This window comes from Scylla paramamosain, chromosome 3 (assembly GCF_035594125.1).
Source record: "Scylla paramamosain isolate STU-SP2022 chromosome 3, ASM3559412v1, whole genome shotgun sequence".
Classification (NCBI taxonomy): Eukaryota; Metazoa; Arthropoda; class Malacostraca; order Decapoda; family Portunidae; genus Scylla; species Scylla paramamosain.
In genome coordinates, this window is record NC_087153.1 from 1832972 (window position 1) to 1849320 (window position 16349).

Consider the following 16349-nt stretch of genomic DNA (forward strand, 5'->3'; position numbering starts at 1 on the left):
TCTATTTCAGCTTGTAACTAACTTTGTATTGCTTGAAAAAATAGTTTCGATTTTTTGAAGTGTTTTTTTACTGGTGTAAATTGAAATGGGCGGACTTTTGAATGGTTTTAATGGTGTCAAAAGTTCCAACACTTTTTTCCATATTTGTGTTGATATTTCTTTACAACTACTCAGGCTGGAGATGTTTTGGTACTGTGAATATTAATTTAAGTAATTATCAAATCGTAAAATAGAATGCATTCCAGCCTAGCTTCATTTTTTGTAGGGGTCAATTTCAAAATGAAATACATTACGTACGTAAGGCAGCGGCTGGGGGCTCTCGCCTGTGACGTCATCAACAGACTGGGACTTCTCCGGCTCCAGTGTCTCTTGGTCAGTATTTACCGTAATTTCCAGTGTTTTCCAAGTATTTCCAGCTGTTTATAAACTCATGTACGTAGATAGTAGTAGTAGAAGGAGGAAAATAAGAGAAATGGAGGAGGAGGAGGAAGCAATAAGGAGAAATGGAGGAGGAGGAGACAAAACAGGTAAATGGCAAGAAGACAATCTTTAGCTTAGTTTCCCATGATGCGCTGCCGTTCTCTATTATTTGGTGTGTTTTGGGTCCTTTAAGTGTGTTTTAGGTGTATTTGGGAGTGTTGTTGGGTGTTTTGAGTGTGTGTTAGTTGTGTTTAGGAGTGTTTTGGGTGTATATTAGCTGTTATCAGTGTGTGTTTTGGGTGAATTTTTGGTGTTTAAGTGTTGTTTAGGTTATTTCTAGGTTTATTTTATGTGTTTTGAGTGTTGTGGAGTGTTTTGAGTGTATAGTGGAGCGTTTTGGTGTGTTTGAGGGTGTATTGAGTGAGTGTGAGTGTGTCTTGAGCTTATTTTGGGTGTTTTAAGTGTTTTGGGTAAGTGTTGGGTGTGTGTGGCGTCTTTTGGATATATTTGAGTGTGTGTGGAGTGTTCTGGGTGCGTTTGGGTGTGTTAGTTGTGTATTCTGTGGTGATGTGGGTGTTTTGGATGTTTTAAGTGTGTGTTGGGTGTGTTTGGTTGAGTTTTGTGGGTATTTGGGTGTGTTTTGGGTATGTTTTGAGTGTGTTTGGGTGAGTTTTGTGGAGATATTGGTGTGTTGAGTGTGTTTTGGTTGTTTTGAGTGTGTTTGGGTGAGTTTTGTGGGTATTTTGGTGTGTTTTGGATGTTTTGAGTGTGTTTTGGATGTGATTGGGTGAGTTTTGCGCTCTCTCCTTCCTAGGGACTCAAAAGACAAGAGTTTTGTAGGTATTTTGGTGTGTCTAACTACTACTACTACTACTACTACTACTACTACTACTACTACTACTACTACTACTACTACCAATCTTAACACAATCTACAATCAAAACCCTTCCTTCTCCCCCTCCTCGCCCCTTCTACCCCCTTCCTCCCCCGTCACCTGCCGCAGAATTACAGGTACATATTTCTGGAGTTCAAGGACAGGGCAGCAGCAGAGGAGGCAGTGAGGCAGAGGAACAATTACAAGCTAGACAAGCAGCACACGTTTCTCTGTAATCTCTTCACGGACTTTGAGAAATACAACATACCTGAGGAATTTGTCGCACCTGTCCTCGAGCCTTATAAGGTGTGTGGGGGGGGACTGTGGGAGTGAGGGAGGGGTGTTTGTGTGTGTGTGTGTGTGTGTGTGTGTGTGTGTGTGTGTGTGTGTGTGTGTGTGTGTGTGTGTGTGTGTGTGTGTGTGTGTGAGGGGCAGGTTTGTGTGTTTTTGAGGGAGATAGATGGGAAAGTTCCTTTCCCATCTATCTCCCTGTGCATCCCAGCCTCTCCCATTCCACCCCAGCCTCCCCCAATGCATCCTAGCCTCTCTCAGTCCACTCCAGCCTCTCCCTGTGCACCCCAGCCTCTCTCAGTGCATCCCAGCCTCTCCCAGTCCAGCCTCTCTCAGTCCACCCCAGCCTCTCTCACTCCATCTCAGCCTCCCCCACTGTATCCCAGCCTCTCCCAGTCCACCCCAGCCTCCCCCAGTCCACTCCAGCCCCCTCTCCACCCTTCACTCACCACCCATTACTTTCCCACAGATTGGTGATGAGTATTTTACATTCATCACCAAGTGCCAGGACCCCAAGGCGTGCACGGTGCTGCTCAGGGGACCCAGCAAGGATATCCTGAATGAGGTGAGGGTGCTGTTGGATGGCCGGGAGTGTCAGACTATCCTTCACTGAATATTTGGACCGAGGCTTCGAGATACGAGCTGAGCATCTGTTTTTTTTTTAGTGTTCTGAGGCAGCTTTAAGTGTTTTTAGGTGTTTTTAGGTTGTTTTAATGTTGTTTTGAGTATTTTAGGTTTGTGGGAGGAAGGAGAAAGCTTAAATACAGTAATAAGGCCGAAAAAAAGGCTTAAATTGAGAGTTTTAAAATCAGCCTAGCGGATATTAAGCTGTTTTAAGTATTATAAGTTACCAGAAGAGAGGAAGCTTAAATTTAATACTACGATAAGGAAAAAGCTTATTTCTTGCATTAGGAAGAGAGAAAAGCTTAATATTATCGACGTTTTTTATCAATTTCTTTCGATTTTATATTCAGTTCATTTATTTGTCACGGGGCTGCATCACTGCGCTGGCTACACGGTAGCCTGGCGCAGGACTTTCCTGAGTCCCTGTAATTTGCTGGCGGGAGAAACACATCCTCAAGACACCTTGGCGGTCACCAATCACAGATACACGCAAGAGAGAGAAACGCATTCACATGGACTCGCATCTATTCTCCAGGGCCGGCACGTTACACAGTCATCACAGGCACAATTCTTACTTCTTTAACATCACAGTCACTCGCACGGCACACTTGCAGACTAGCTTCAACATCCTTAGACGGGTGCACGGCACAACACTGTCATATCCCATAGGGCACGTTTGTAACAATATATATATCACCGACACTTGGCGGGACGGGAGCGAACCTCGACGCTTAACATAAATTCATTCATGTACATGGGCAGCAATGTCTGCCAACACTTTCTTCTTTTGTGTGGGGTTCACTCCCATACTATACTTACCTTTTATATTATTTTTTTCTTCGTCTTTGAGATTTACAAAGAACAACTTTTCATTGCTGAACCAATGTTGTTACGCTTGAATTGGTTGCCGTCCCCTGTGTCTATCTCGAGAAGAGAAGCGGCATGTCAGCGGGCCGGAGGAAAAAGCTGCTCATTAAAGGGAATTTATACGGGGCAATTCGCTGCTGTTCGCAGCCGAGAGGGAGATGCAGCTGGGATTTGCCGAATTGCTGGTATAGTAGGTAAGTACAAGTGACCATCAGTTTCAAATGATCAAGTGTGCGCGCAGCCATGTTTTTACTGCCAGACATACGACGTATTCACTCCAGCCACGGCAACGCATAGACTTCAGTCGATACCATTTAACAGCAGCAGTAGTAGACATGCCATTTAGGTTATGTTAGGTAATGTTAGGTTAGGTTAGGTGTTGCTACACATCATTTAGGTTAGGTTATGCTAGGTTACATTAGTCTCCTTAGTCTCTGCAGACTTATTCCTCCCCAATGGTACCACCCTCCCTTTCCACTCCCCTTTCCAACTCTCTCATTAAACATTCTTTCCCTCTCCTTTCTATTCTTCATCACTATTCTTACCTCATAATTATGGTTTCTGCCGGATTCTCTCATGTGATGGCCTTCCTCTCTCTCCATCCTTTCCCTCTCCTCTCTTCTCCTTTCCCTCTTCCTCTTTCTCCCCATATATGGCAGCGCTTGTTTCGTGTGGACAGTGGTCTCAGGATTATCGGCTGTGATAATAATTCTTCTCGAATATTTTAGATACCTTTCTCCCCCTTGACCATCTCTTTTAATTAAATCTGCCCTTGTTACCACAGGTACAGTCTGAACCAAAGATGGGAGACTACATACTGTTTTCATCCTTGGCCTGTACTCTGTACTATTAGATGTCTTTTGCTTTGTTGCTCATTGTTCGAGGCGATATCTTCGGAGTCTCGTGAAGCCTCACAAGCCATCAAGGTATAGATGCCAGACGCTGCCTGCTGTGTGACCAAGGACTGTATAAAGCATCATTATCCTTCTACTAAGGATTGACGTTATCTCACGCTTCTGTAACACATCTTTGCCTTAGTTGAAATAATTGTCACATATTTGTCAGCGTGTTATGGTAAGGAACTCTTGACCAATCGGGCAGAGGCTGCGCGGCACAAGAACTAATCAGACGCCGCTGTGGCAGGATGAAATGTCCGGAGAGTCCGGGCGCCCAACTTATCCTGGAGTCACTTGTTCGTGGAACGAGGTGCGGTGAGGAGTGTAGTGCCGGGACGTAATATTAAACTAATATAAGTAATATTAGGTTAATATAAGTAGAATTAAGTTAGTATAAGAATTACTGGTAAGATTTAGTCGTTATTACATCATATATACATCCCCGAGACATACAGACAGACAGACAACATGTGACCGATTTTCTTTATGAATAAAGGCATTATTTTCATACAAGGTATTAGTTTGTGGATAGAATTTTTCACCTTGTTACTCAGAAGAACAAATATACCAGGTCATGATATGAGTAAAGTAATGTAAACGTTTATTATACAGTTTAAACAAATAATTTGCGAATTACCTTGAAGAAGAAGAATCTGAAAACTACAAAGGTTCGTAGCGTGGGGACACCGGCCTGATTTCTCGCTCAGAGAGATCTAGGCTTGCTTACATTACAGGTACGTAGCTCTAAGTTTGAAGTAATTACTATTCATATTTGTAGATATATTTTCTTATCAATACATCACTCAGAGAGATCTTGGCTTGCTTACACTACAGAGAAGGCAGTAGAGATAAAGGGAAGGTCTGTCTGTGCGTCCCACGTGTGTGTGTTTGGTTAGGTATACTTAATAGTGTGAGAACTGATTATTAAGGTTGTACAGTGTTTCTCGTTATCATACGGGGACGTAACCACCTGGTTCGGTCCTCGGAATGCTGATTAGGCTGTGTTATGCCAGGGTTATAGGAAAATGTAGTAAGGAGATTGTTTATTCATATGTAGGCACCATTCGAGTCACGTGCGTGAATAATACCACCCTCGCCAGGTGAATGAGACTGTAAACTCGTGTAATACTCAAACACTAATGCCCATTATTGTTATTGGTGAATGTGTGAGGTATGTCAAGTGATTAGTTCGGCCAGTATTTACACTACTGTAATGAATCCAGCGCTATTAAAAGGATATTTTATACTACCTAATGTAATATGAATGACGTGTGAATTAGTATTAACGCTACCACAAGTGAAGGAAAAATAAAGACCATAAAATTAATCAGCGAGTGTAAATATTTCCTCACCAACTAGGAAAAATAATAATAATAATAATAATAATAATAACAGTGGCTTTCGAGCGGCACACAGGGGGAGGTGCATTACAGGAGGACTATCAAAGCGTCGGAGGGATGGTTGTATGTAAGTGGACGTTGTTGTTAAATATGGTTAACTATTATATTTTTGATTATTCAGCAGGATGTCGCGTCTGAAGTTTGATTTTAGAGCTATACATTATGCCAATGCTCAAAAAAATTATGTTAATGATAATGATATTGTATCGCGAATATTAATTTGTTACAAGATCACTGAGTAATATATATATATATATATATATATATATATATATATATATATATATATATATATATATATATATATATATATATATATATATATATATATATATATATTAGGATACTGTAAGGAAAATATTAAAGGGATGATAGATATTAGATATCCCACCCATTCATCCTTTCGTGACGTTAATGTGATGTTTAACTATGACGTAAGAGTAATCACATGTCCGACCAGCAGTTCTGTCTGTCTGTCTCAAACGATAGGACACGACCCATCAGATCTTTAGTAGAAACTTAGCTCTAATGCCCCTAATGGTTTCGTATAGTGGATCTACGTTTTATAATGACACTGCAGTAACTATAAGAGGAATCTATATATAGTCTGGTATTCGCTCCAACACATTTCATATACCAGGTGCAAAGGCTCGTCTTCATCATCTAATGCAGTTTGGATCCTATAAAGTTGCGTCTCCTAGTCCGGGAGCCCAGAGGGGTGAGCCTAGCTAAAAAGGTTACTAATTTTTGTGTACCATGACATTGGCCATGGATCCAAATCAAAAGATCTAGAATGCAAGTCAAAGGATCTAGAAGTTTCCCGGGTACCCCTTGATCTGTGTGGTCACTTTAAACGCTGAAGTGGTTACCCAAAGGGTAACCACACCCTCAGTTTAATGCCATCACCTCCTGATCTTTGGAGTATGGCTGCTACGGCTGCCACCACCTCCAGATCTTTGTGGAGTATGACTTAGCTGCTAGACATTTTCTTTGGTTAGTGAAGCCTGCCTGCTAGACATTTTCTTTGGTTAGTGAAGCCTGCCAAGGGTTAGTGAAGCCTGTCAGGAAGAAAAAAAAAGCCAGCCAGGAATGGAGTACGGTTGCTAGACATTTTCATTGGTTAGTGAAGACAGCCAGGAAAAAAAAAGCCAGCTAGGAAAAGAAAAAAAAGTGGTTAGTGAAGCCAGCCAGCCAGGAAAAAAAGCCAGGAAAAATAAGCCAGGAAAAAAAGCCAGCCAGGAAAAAATGCAAGGAAAAAAAAAAGCTAGATCAGCTTAGATCTGCTTATTGAAGAATAATCAATCCATTGAATCATTTAAGGTATCACACCACCACCTTTCTACCATGTATTTACAATCCGTCTCTGTGTGGGGTACAGGCCTAAGATTATTAACCTGATGGTTACACCCATTTCATAAATACCACAACGCACTTCTCATAACAGCAAACAAATCGAAAACAGTATTTCGGTCAAGAACATAAAATAATATATACGATAATTGCATTGTATTTTTTTATTAATCCCGGCAATATTAATCCCGACAATAATTACGCAAAAAATGTACTAGAGCACCTGACGTTGCTAGTATCGCGCCTCGCAGACGACCAGCTTGGTGTCCGAGCAGGAGTTCTCGTGCACCCAGATGCTGTGCAAAGCGAAGAAGGTGGCCTCTACGGAGAGGCAGTCGTGGCCAGGCCGGTTGACGCCGGACCTGCAGGGGACAAGGAAGAGTTGTCATCTTCTGTTCCAGTGGCTTTTCGCTGCCTGTTCCTGATGACAGTCAGGATCATGTCAACATTCGGAGATGGGGGCGCCACACACCCAAAGCTGCTGCCTCACCTGTTAATGTAGCTGCGGATGCTGTAGGGCGCGGTGCTGGTGGTGTCCCTGGTCCACACGGCGGCGTGGGCATCTGTGGGGAGACGTGGAGATTAGTACATCATTGATTTCCCTTCCTATAAACAGGTTTTTTACACAAGTCCCTAGCAACCTCCCTTAGTACTTATACCAGAAGACACTACTAATCACACAAAAGCCTCATAACCACTGAACAACCCGGCGTGCTGCTTACAGTAGCTCAGCAGGTAGTTGATGAACGAGACCTCGATGGTGTCATCCATCCTGAGAACCTCGAAGTTGTATGGGTGGCCGAAGTGGTTGAGGGTGCGGCAATAGTCCGCTGCCTGCTGGTGGGTGAACCGCTGGCCGGACTGGTAGTAGCACCACGAGAAGTGGTACAAGCTGCCGTGGTACGTGGCGTGTACCTGAGGACAACAAACAGGCGTTAAGAAAGCGTCAGGTGTGCGTGGGGAGGTGCGCGTTTCCTAAGTGAACTAAGGCGTGGCACTCACCAGTGAGTAAGTACTAGGGCAGGCTGGCAGCACTGGCAGGCCGCCTTGAGGGACACCAAACTGGGGTGCAGCTGGGACTGCGCTAGGAACAAATGTGGGCTGGGGTGGCGGAACGAAGGTAGGGAAAGATGTAGGCGCCTGGACAATCACCGCGGGCTGTGCGGTAGGAACAGGAGCGGGAGCATTGAACACGAAGGACCGGGCAAAAGTAGGGGAGGGGACAGGAGCGGAGGAAAACGCCTGAACGATCACTTCTGGCTGGGTATTGTCGTTAACGAGGGTCGTCCCGTCATAGCTGACGATTTGTCCCTGCCCCGCCGCTACTGCCAACACAGCCGCCGCCACAACAGCCAGGCACCACATAATCTGAAACACCGACAGACACCACTTACACTAACACTGCGTGTGGCACTGCAGTGCACAAAGCAGCACAAATCTCCCACATGATCAAAGAGTCCAGAATACCCTGTAGCCTTCTTGAGCACGATAAAGTAGAACACAGTACAACAGAACAATGCTGTTACTACTCACCTTGACGATGTGTTCGCTCTGGAGTCTCAGGTAACTCTGGTACTAAGCTGCCCCGCTCTCCTCCTCCTTGACTTTGCCGGCGCCTGAATGGTCCAGGGCGGCACACTCCTCGCCCTCCTACTGGGCGCCTGTAGGCACCGGTGCTGCAGCGTGATTACCCTCACCCTCCTTGGTGTGCCGGGGCGCCTTGCAGGATTGTATTCTTTTAATCACATTACAAGGCACATTTACTTGATCACACCAGTCACGACACCGCTGGTCTTGCGCGTTGAATATTGTTATTGCAACTTGTGATGAACATGGCTGTATACAGATGCTGTAATTATACACCGCCTAAGCGAACCACAGCACTATTTATGCAAACATTTTACCTCATTCCTCGCCTTTACCGAAACGACACACACACACACACACACACACACATGTGCAATGCCTCACACCTTGACAGTGAGCGAAAATGTAAAATGAGGTAGTGAATGTTTACAAACAGGCGTCCAGTTTGCGGATGATGATTGTTGACTGGCGTGATACAATGCCTGAGTCCTCTCGGTGTTAAGCTGTTGAGGATTCCACGAAAAGGCCTTAATAACAATAGTTATTGCTCCAGCAACAATAATCATTTGTCAATCAACACTTTTTTTTTTTTTTTTTTTCCTGATTTTGTCAGTGTTTCGTACCTGAAATGTGACGCGAGTTTCTTCCTACTCATGAAATCTTTCTACCTCCGAGACCGTGAACCAAAGAGACGCGTCTCACCCTAACGTTATTGTTGTTGTTGTTTGTTGTTGTTGTTGCTGTTGTTGTTGTTGTTGTTGTTGTTGTTGTTGTTGTTGTTGTTGTTATTATTAGTGTTTTTACTCTTATTGTTATTCCATTATTGTTATTCTTTTATTAATTTTGTAGATCATAACAGAATATACTATTATCAATATGAAATTACAAGCTTCGTATGCGTAAATCAACCTCATTGCCAAAACTTTATAGTGCCTTGTGAATGAAAGCTACTGTAATGTGTGACGATGCGTGTTGTGTGATTACACTGTCACTGCTGTACCTCACACCTGACGCTCGTCGTAATGATAATGTTTACTCTTTGTTTTATTCTTTGTTGCAAATGGCATAATAGTGAAGGTGTTGAAATAGTCCTTCATAATGGTATATGTTAACATGAATGACCTTGCTCCACTACAGGCACCACTACCACCACCACCACCACCACTACCACCACCTGGGTGAGAAGACGCGGATTTGTTTCAGGCGTATGTAAGTATAGCTGTTTCTATTGTCTTTACTTATGTTTAGTCCATGATTGTTTTGATGTTTGCCACACATTTTTAAACACTGAGGTACTGTAAGGTCACAAGGTTATTATTGTTGTTCTGAGGATGCCGTCTTTGTCTGCATCGTAGTTTTCAACGCTGGCCGTTACTGTAGGCGCCTTTAGTAATAACAATGTCACGGAAGGAAAACAGCTAGTCGAGTATCTCTCATTTCCATTGGCTTTATTGTCTTCCTCCTCTTTTTCCTCTTCTGACACTATATGATCACCCTCATCTTCTTCATTTTCTTCCTCTTCTGAATCTACATAATTTCAGCCTATTCATCATTCCTCTCTGTCTTCTGTCACAGTTTCATCCCCTTCATTGTATTCTTACTTTTCATTCTCTTCTGACCCTGTATCATCATCCCTCCAGTCGTCCATCATCATCATTGCTGTTTGTGTTATTGTTGTTTATGTTGCTGTGGCTAATTTTGTTGCTAGTGCTGCTGCTGCTGCTGCTGCTGCAGCAGTATGTAATACATTATATATTTATGTTTAATGTACTACGAGTTTGTATACATTTTTTGTCATTAATCTGTATACATTTTTTGTCATTAATCTCAACAATACTTTTTTTTTTATTTACTTTTACTGATTTTCAATCCTACCTGATTTAATCTTGACATCAAGCTACACAAATTATCATGGTTTATTTTTTTCTGGTTTTTCGTTATTTTAAATGATTTTCTAGTTTGTTTATTCTCCTTGCTTTAGCGTTTTACTTTTTTTTTTATTTATTTTATTTATTTTATTTTTTTTTTGTGGTTGGACGTTTTTGCTTTTTGCAGTTTATTATAGGTGCTTTTATTCTACCTTTTAGTGTTTTCACTTTGTCAAAATACAAAATTAGGAAAGATACATTTTTTTTTTTTTTTTTTTTTCAGTGTTATACCTTCATGTATGTTTAGCGTGTTGCCTCGAGTCATTTCTCTTGTATCACTCACTTAGTTTGATTTTTTTTTGACTTAAATTTTTTTGACGATTTTAGTTAATAACTTTTTTAATTAACGATTTCTTTTAATTAACGGAATTTGACGTTTAATTAATAAATAATTATTTTTATTTTACTTTTACCACCACCACCACCACCATTTCACATTTTTTTGGTATTAATAATTCGACCCAATTTTTCTATTTCAACTATCTCGATTAATGTTTTAAAGCTTTTGTGTTTACTTTTTCATTGTTTTCACACTTTATTAGTCACGTTTCTGCAATTTTTCACTATGTTCCTTTTCTCTCTCAACGAGAGCGGATACTGAACACAAAGAAATTTCTTATTCAGCTGTATACAGTACAGCCATTCGGCTCCCGCAAAGAAATTTCTTATCCAGCTGTATACAGTACAGCCATTCGGCTCCCGCAGAGTTCCGAGATTCTCTCGCTCTCCAATCTCTGTGTCTCCGTGTCACTTCATAACAGCAAACAAATCTAAAGTATTTCAGTCAAGGACAGGATAATATATATACGATAATGGCATTGTATTTTTATTAATCCAGGCAAAAATTACGCAACAAATGTACTAAGAGCACCTGACGTCGCTAGTATCGCGCCTCGCATACGACCAGCTTGGCGTCCGAGCAGGAGTTCTCGTGCACCCATATGCTATGCAAGGCGAAGAAGGCGGTCTCCACGGAGAGGCAGTCGTGGCCAGGCCGGTTGACGCCGGACCTGCGGGGGACAAGAAAGAGTGGAGTCATCTTGTGTTTCAGTGGCTTTTCGTTCCCTGTTCCTGTTGACAGTCAGGACCATGTCAACATGCGGAGAGGAGCGCCCAGAGTTGCTGCCTCACCTGTTGATGAAGCTGCGGATGCTGTAGGGCGCGGTGCTGGTGGTGTCCTTGGTCCATACGGCGGCGTGAGCGTCTGTGGGAGGCGTGGATATTAGTACAGCATTGATTTCCTTTCCTATATACAGGTTTTTACATCATAAGCTTAGCGACCTACATTAGTCTTTAGACCAGAAGACCCTACTAATCACACAACCCAGCGTGCTGCTTACAGTAGCTCAGCAGGTAGTTGATGAACGAGACCTCGATGGTGTCTTCCATCCTGAGAACCTCGAAGTTGTATGGGTGGCCGAAGTGGTTGAGGGTGCGGCAATAGTCTGCTGCCTGCTGGTGGGTGAACCGCTGGCCGGACTGGTAGTAGCACCACGAGAAGTGGTACAAGCTGCCGTGGTACGTGGCGTGTACCTGAGGACAACAAACAGGCGTTAAGAAAGCGTCAGGTGTGCGTGGGGAGGTGCGCGTTTCCTAAGTGAACTAACACGCGGCACTCACCAGTGAGTAAGTACTGGGGCAGGCTGGCAGCACTGGCAGGCCGCCTTGAGGGATGCCAAACTGGGGTGCAACTGGGGCTGCGACAGGGCCAAATGTGGGCTGGAGTGGCGGCACGAAAGTAGGGAAAGATGTCGGCGATTGGACAATCACGGCGGGCTGGGCGGCAGGAACTTGAGCGGGAGCTGGTGCAGGAGCAAACCCAAAGGACCGGGCAAAGGTGGTGGCGGGAACAGGAGCAGAGGAAGGCACCTGAACGATCACTTCTGGCTGGGTATTGTCGTTAACGAGGGTCGTCCCGTCATAGCTGACGATTTGTCCCTGCCCCGACGCTACTGCCGACACAGCCGCCGCCACAACAGCCACGCACCACATCATCTGAAACACCAACAAACACCACTAACACTCACGCTGCCTGTAACATCACAGTGTACATAACAGCAAAAAATCTATCAGGAAATATACAACACCCTGTAGACTCTGATTAGAACAACACCGAATCACCACCATTGCTCACCTTCACGGTGTGTTTGGTCTGGAGTCTCAGATATCTCTGGCAGGAAACTGCCCCGCGCTCTTCCTCCTCGACTTTGCCGCCGCCTGAATGGTCCAAGGCGGCACACTTCTCGCCCTCCTACTGGACGCCTGCAGGCACCGGTGTTGCAGCGTGATCACCCTCATCCTCCTAGGTGTACCGAGACGCCTTGCAGGAATGTGTTCTGTTGACTATATTACAAGACACACTTGATCACACCAGTCATGACGCCGCTGGTCTTGCGCGCTGAATATTGTTGTTGTAACTTGTACTGAACATGGCTGTATACACTTTCATTAAACACCGCATAAGCGAACTACCCACCTATTTATGCAAACATTTCACCTCATTCTTCACCCCAGCTGAGAGCTTTTTCATCTCCGGGCACACACACACACACACACACACACACACACACACACATGTGTGCAGTTCCTCACGCCTTCACACTAGCGTAGTGAATGTTTCAAATAGGCGTCCTTTGTGCGGGGTGATGACTGTTGCCTGGCGGGATACAGTGCTTGAGTCTTCTCGATGCTCAGCCGTTGAGGATTCCACGAAAAGACCGCAATAGCAATAATTAATGCTCCAACAACAATAATCGTTTGTCAATCAACGAAGGGTTTGCCTGATTTTTTGTCAGTGTTCCGTACCTAAAATGTGACGCGAGTTTTTTTTTTCCTACTCATGAAACTTTTCTGCCTCCGAGACCGTGAACTGACCCCAACTGACCCCAACATTATTGTTATCGTTGTTGTTGTTGTTGTTTTTACTATTGTTGTTGTTATTCAATTATATTTTTTATTTATTTTGTAGATCATAACAGAATATACTATCAATATGAAATTACAAGCTTCGTATGCATAAATCAAACTCATCAGCAAAACTTCATAGTGCCTTGTGCATGAAAGCTACTGAAATGTGTGACGACGCGTGTCTTGTGATTACACTGTGTCACTGCTGTACCTCACACCCGACGCTCGTCGTAATTATACTCGTAACACAACAAAAACACAACTGGGACTAACAACGCTCACGATTGTGTGAGAGACAAGCAGGATGAACACTCACAAATCTTTTATCCTGGGGCGAGGTGATGGGAGGTGAGAGGCGGTTGAATGGTCTCCATCTCAGCAGGCCGCGCCGTGACTCTTCAGGTCTTGCGTGCCTCTTGAACAGCATTAAATGTTGTCACCTTTATAGTATTTCCCATGAAACAAGTAGCACCTCTTGTCACGCGATGGAAGCCAATGCAATGTCACAATAATGAGGCAAAGTACAGTCTGGAACGGAGCACCGCAAACTTGCTCACAAGGAATACCTCAGGACAACTGGACATAACGTGACTTGGACGCAAGGGATGTACAGAAAATCTGCAACCATCTTGAGCCGTGATCTTGTAAGGCAAGTCCTGCCTTGAATTTCATATATGTGCGTGTGTGTGTGGTTATAATATAGTGGTCAAGTGTATGAAGAACGAGAATTATTACAATTTATCGACAAAGCGTTACAAAACATACAAGTACGATCATTGTCACAGGGCAAGGAGACAGTCAAGTCATAGTAACTAACGAAGCATCGACGTCAAGAGATGAGTGGGCGGAGTATCTATCCTATGATAGATACCCTCGTCTCGCTACCTGTGCCTATCTATAAATTCTTATAAATTGTCAAAATTTGATTCAAAAAGTAAATTCATTATCCACGTATGACACCATGAGGGTATTTGTCAATTAGGACGGGGTCTTGCACATCCATTGCCTAAATAGCAAGCATCCTTGTCACAGACGCTCATTTCAATATTTTACTTGCGTAAAACGATAGGAACAGAACGATAGGACACGGGCCCGGGAAACCTTGAAGTAGGGAGAGATTTTTCTGTATCAAACCGCCGCTGCCTCTCCCGTCTCCCCTTTCTACCAATTTGCCGTCTTAATACCTCGTTTATGGTCGTCTCTGTGGTACAGGCCCGAGATTAACCCTCCTGAAAGGTTACGTTTATTTCATACATATCAAACCATTCCATAACAAACAAATTTAAAAAAAAATTGAATTTTTAGTCAAGAGCAGGATATATAAATACGCTGGTATATATAAGAATGGCAATATTTTTATTAATTCCAGCAGAAATTACGCACATGTAGTAATGGCATTGTATTTATATTAATTCCAGCAGTAATTAAGCATATGTAGTAATGGCACTGTATTTTTATCAATCCCGGCAGTAATTAAGCAATCAATGAATATAGCGAGTGCACCCGACTTCTCTAGTATCGCGCCTCGCAGACGACCAGCTTGGCGTCAGAGCAGGAGTTCTCGTGCACCCAGATGCTGTGCAAGGCGAAAAGGGCGGCCTCCACGGAGAGACAGTTGTGGCCAGGCAGGTTGACGCCGGACCTGCGGGGAACAAGGAAGAGTGGAGTGATCTCGTGTTCAGGTGCCCCCTCTCCCTATTCCTGATGACTGTCACCATACCGAGCGGCGGGCGCCACAGACTCTAGGCTACTGCCTCACCTGTTGATGAAGCTGCGGATGCTGTAAGGCGCGGTGCTGGTGGTGTCCCTGGTCCACACGGCGGCGTGGGCGTCTGTGGGAGGCGTGGATATTAGTACAGCATTGATTTCCCTTCCTATATACAGATTTTTACATCATAAGCTTAGCGACCTACATTGGTACTTAGACCAGAAGACACTACTAATCACACAACCCGGCGTGATGCTTACAGTAGCTCAGCAGGTAGCTGATGAACGAGACCTCGATGGTGTCTTCCATCCTGAGAACCTCGAAGTTGTATGGGTGGCCGAAGTGGTTGAGGGTGCGGCAATAGTCCGCTGCCTGCTGGTGGGTGAACCGCTGGCCGGACTGGTAGTAGCACCACGAGAAGTGGTACAAGCTGCCGTGGTACGTGGCGTGTACCTGAGGACAACATACAGGCGTTAAGAAAGCGTCAGGTGTGCGTGGGGAGGTGCGCGTTTCCTAAGTGAACTAACACGCGGCACTCACCAGTGAGTAAGTACTGGGGCAGGCTGGCAGCACTGGCAGGCCGCCTTGAGGGATGCCAAACTGGGGTGCAACTGGGGCTGCGACAGGGCCAAATGTGGGCTGGAGTGGCGGCACGAAAGATGTGGGCGTCTGGACAAACACCGCGGGCTGGGCGGGAAGAACAGGGGCGGGAGCTGGTGCAGGAGCAAACCCAAAGGACCGGGCAAAGGTGGTGGCGGGAATAGGAGCAGAAGGCGCCTGAACGATCACTTCTGGCTGGGTATTGTCGTTAACGAGGGTCGTCCCATCATAGCTGACGATTTGTCCCTGCCCCGCCGCTACTGCCAACACAGCCGCCGCCACAACAGCCACGCACCACATCATCTGAAACACCACTAACACTCACGCTACCTGTAACATCACAGTGCACATGGCAGCAAAAACATATGTCGCATTATAAGGAATCCAGAGCACCCTGTAGATTCTTTAAGACATACAACAATACCGGATCACCACCATTGCTCACCTTCACGGTGTGTTTGGTCTGGAGACTCAGATAACTCTGGCATGAAGCTTCCCCGCGCTCTTCCTCCTCGACTTTGCCGCCGCCTGAATGGTCCAAGGCGGCACACTTCTCGCCCTCCTACTGGACGCCTGCAGGCACCGGTGATTCAGCGTGATCACCCTCATCCTTCTAGGTGTACCGGGACGCCTTGCAGGAATGTGTTCTATTAACTATATTACAAGGCACAGACACACTTGATCACACCAGTCATGACGCCGCTGGTCTTGCGCGCTGAATATTGTTGTAACTTGTACTGAACATGGATGGCTGTATACACTTTCATTAAACACCGCATAAGCGAACTACCCACCTATTTATGCAAACATTTCACCTCATTCTTCACCCCAGCTGAGAGCTTTTTCATCTCCGGGCACACACACACACACACACACACACACACACACACACACACA

At 44.6% G+C, this 16349-nt stretch overlaps 3 protein-coding genes across 3 annotated transcripts; all 3 read right to left on the bottom strand.

Moving 5' to 3' along the window:
* Positions 1-6871: 6871 nt before the first annotated feature.
* LOC135089140 (uncharacterized) lies at positions 6872-8399 on the bottom strand. The gene is made up of 5 exons (XM_063984426.1): positions 8256-8399; positions 7725-8090; positions 7445-7637; positions 7213-7285; positions 6872-7084 (listed from the first exon to the last, which is right to left on the bottom strand). The coding sequence occupies exons 2-5, from the start codon at positions 8085-8087 to the stop codon at positions 6955-6957; spliced, it is 759 nt and encodes a 252-aa protein (XP_063840496.1). The 5' UTR covers positions 8088-8090; positions 8256-8399; the 3' UTR covers positions 6872-6954.
* Positions 8400-11049: 2650 nt separating this feature from the next.
* Positions 11050-12530, bottom strand: LOC135089123 (uncharacterized). Its single transcript, XM_063984388.1, has 5 exons — positions 12372-12530; positions 11858-12232; positions 11578-11770; positions 11369-11441; positions 11050-11247 (listed from the first exon to the last, which is right to left on the bottom strand). The coding sequence occupies exons 2-5, from the start codon at positions 12230-12232 to the stop codon at positions 11118-11120; spliced, it is 771 nt and encodes a 256-aa protein (XP_063840458.1). The 5' UTR covers positions 12372-12530; the 3' UTR covers positions 11050-11117.
* Positions 12531-14479: 1949 nt separating this feature from the next.
* On the bottom strand, positions 14480-16053 carry LOC135089130 (uncharacterized). The gene is made up of 5 exons (XM_063984400.1): positions 15898-16053; positions 15393-15755; positions 15113-15305; positions 14904-14976; positions 14480-14786 (listed from the first exon to the last, which is right to left on the bottom strand). The coding sequence occupies exons 2-5, from the start codon at positions 15753-15755 to the stop codon at positions 14657-14659; spliced, it is 759 nt and encodes a 252-aa protein (XP_063840470.1). The 5' UTR covers positions 15898-16053; the 3' UTR covers positions 14480-14656.
* Positions 16054-16349: the final 296 nt, after the last annotated feature.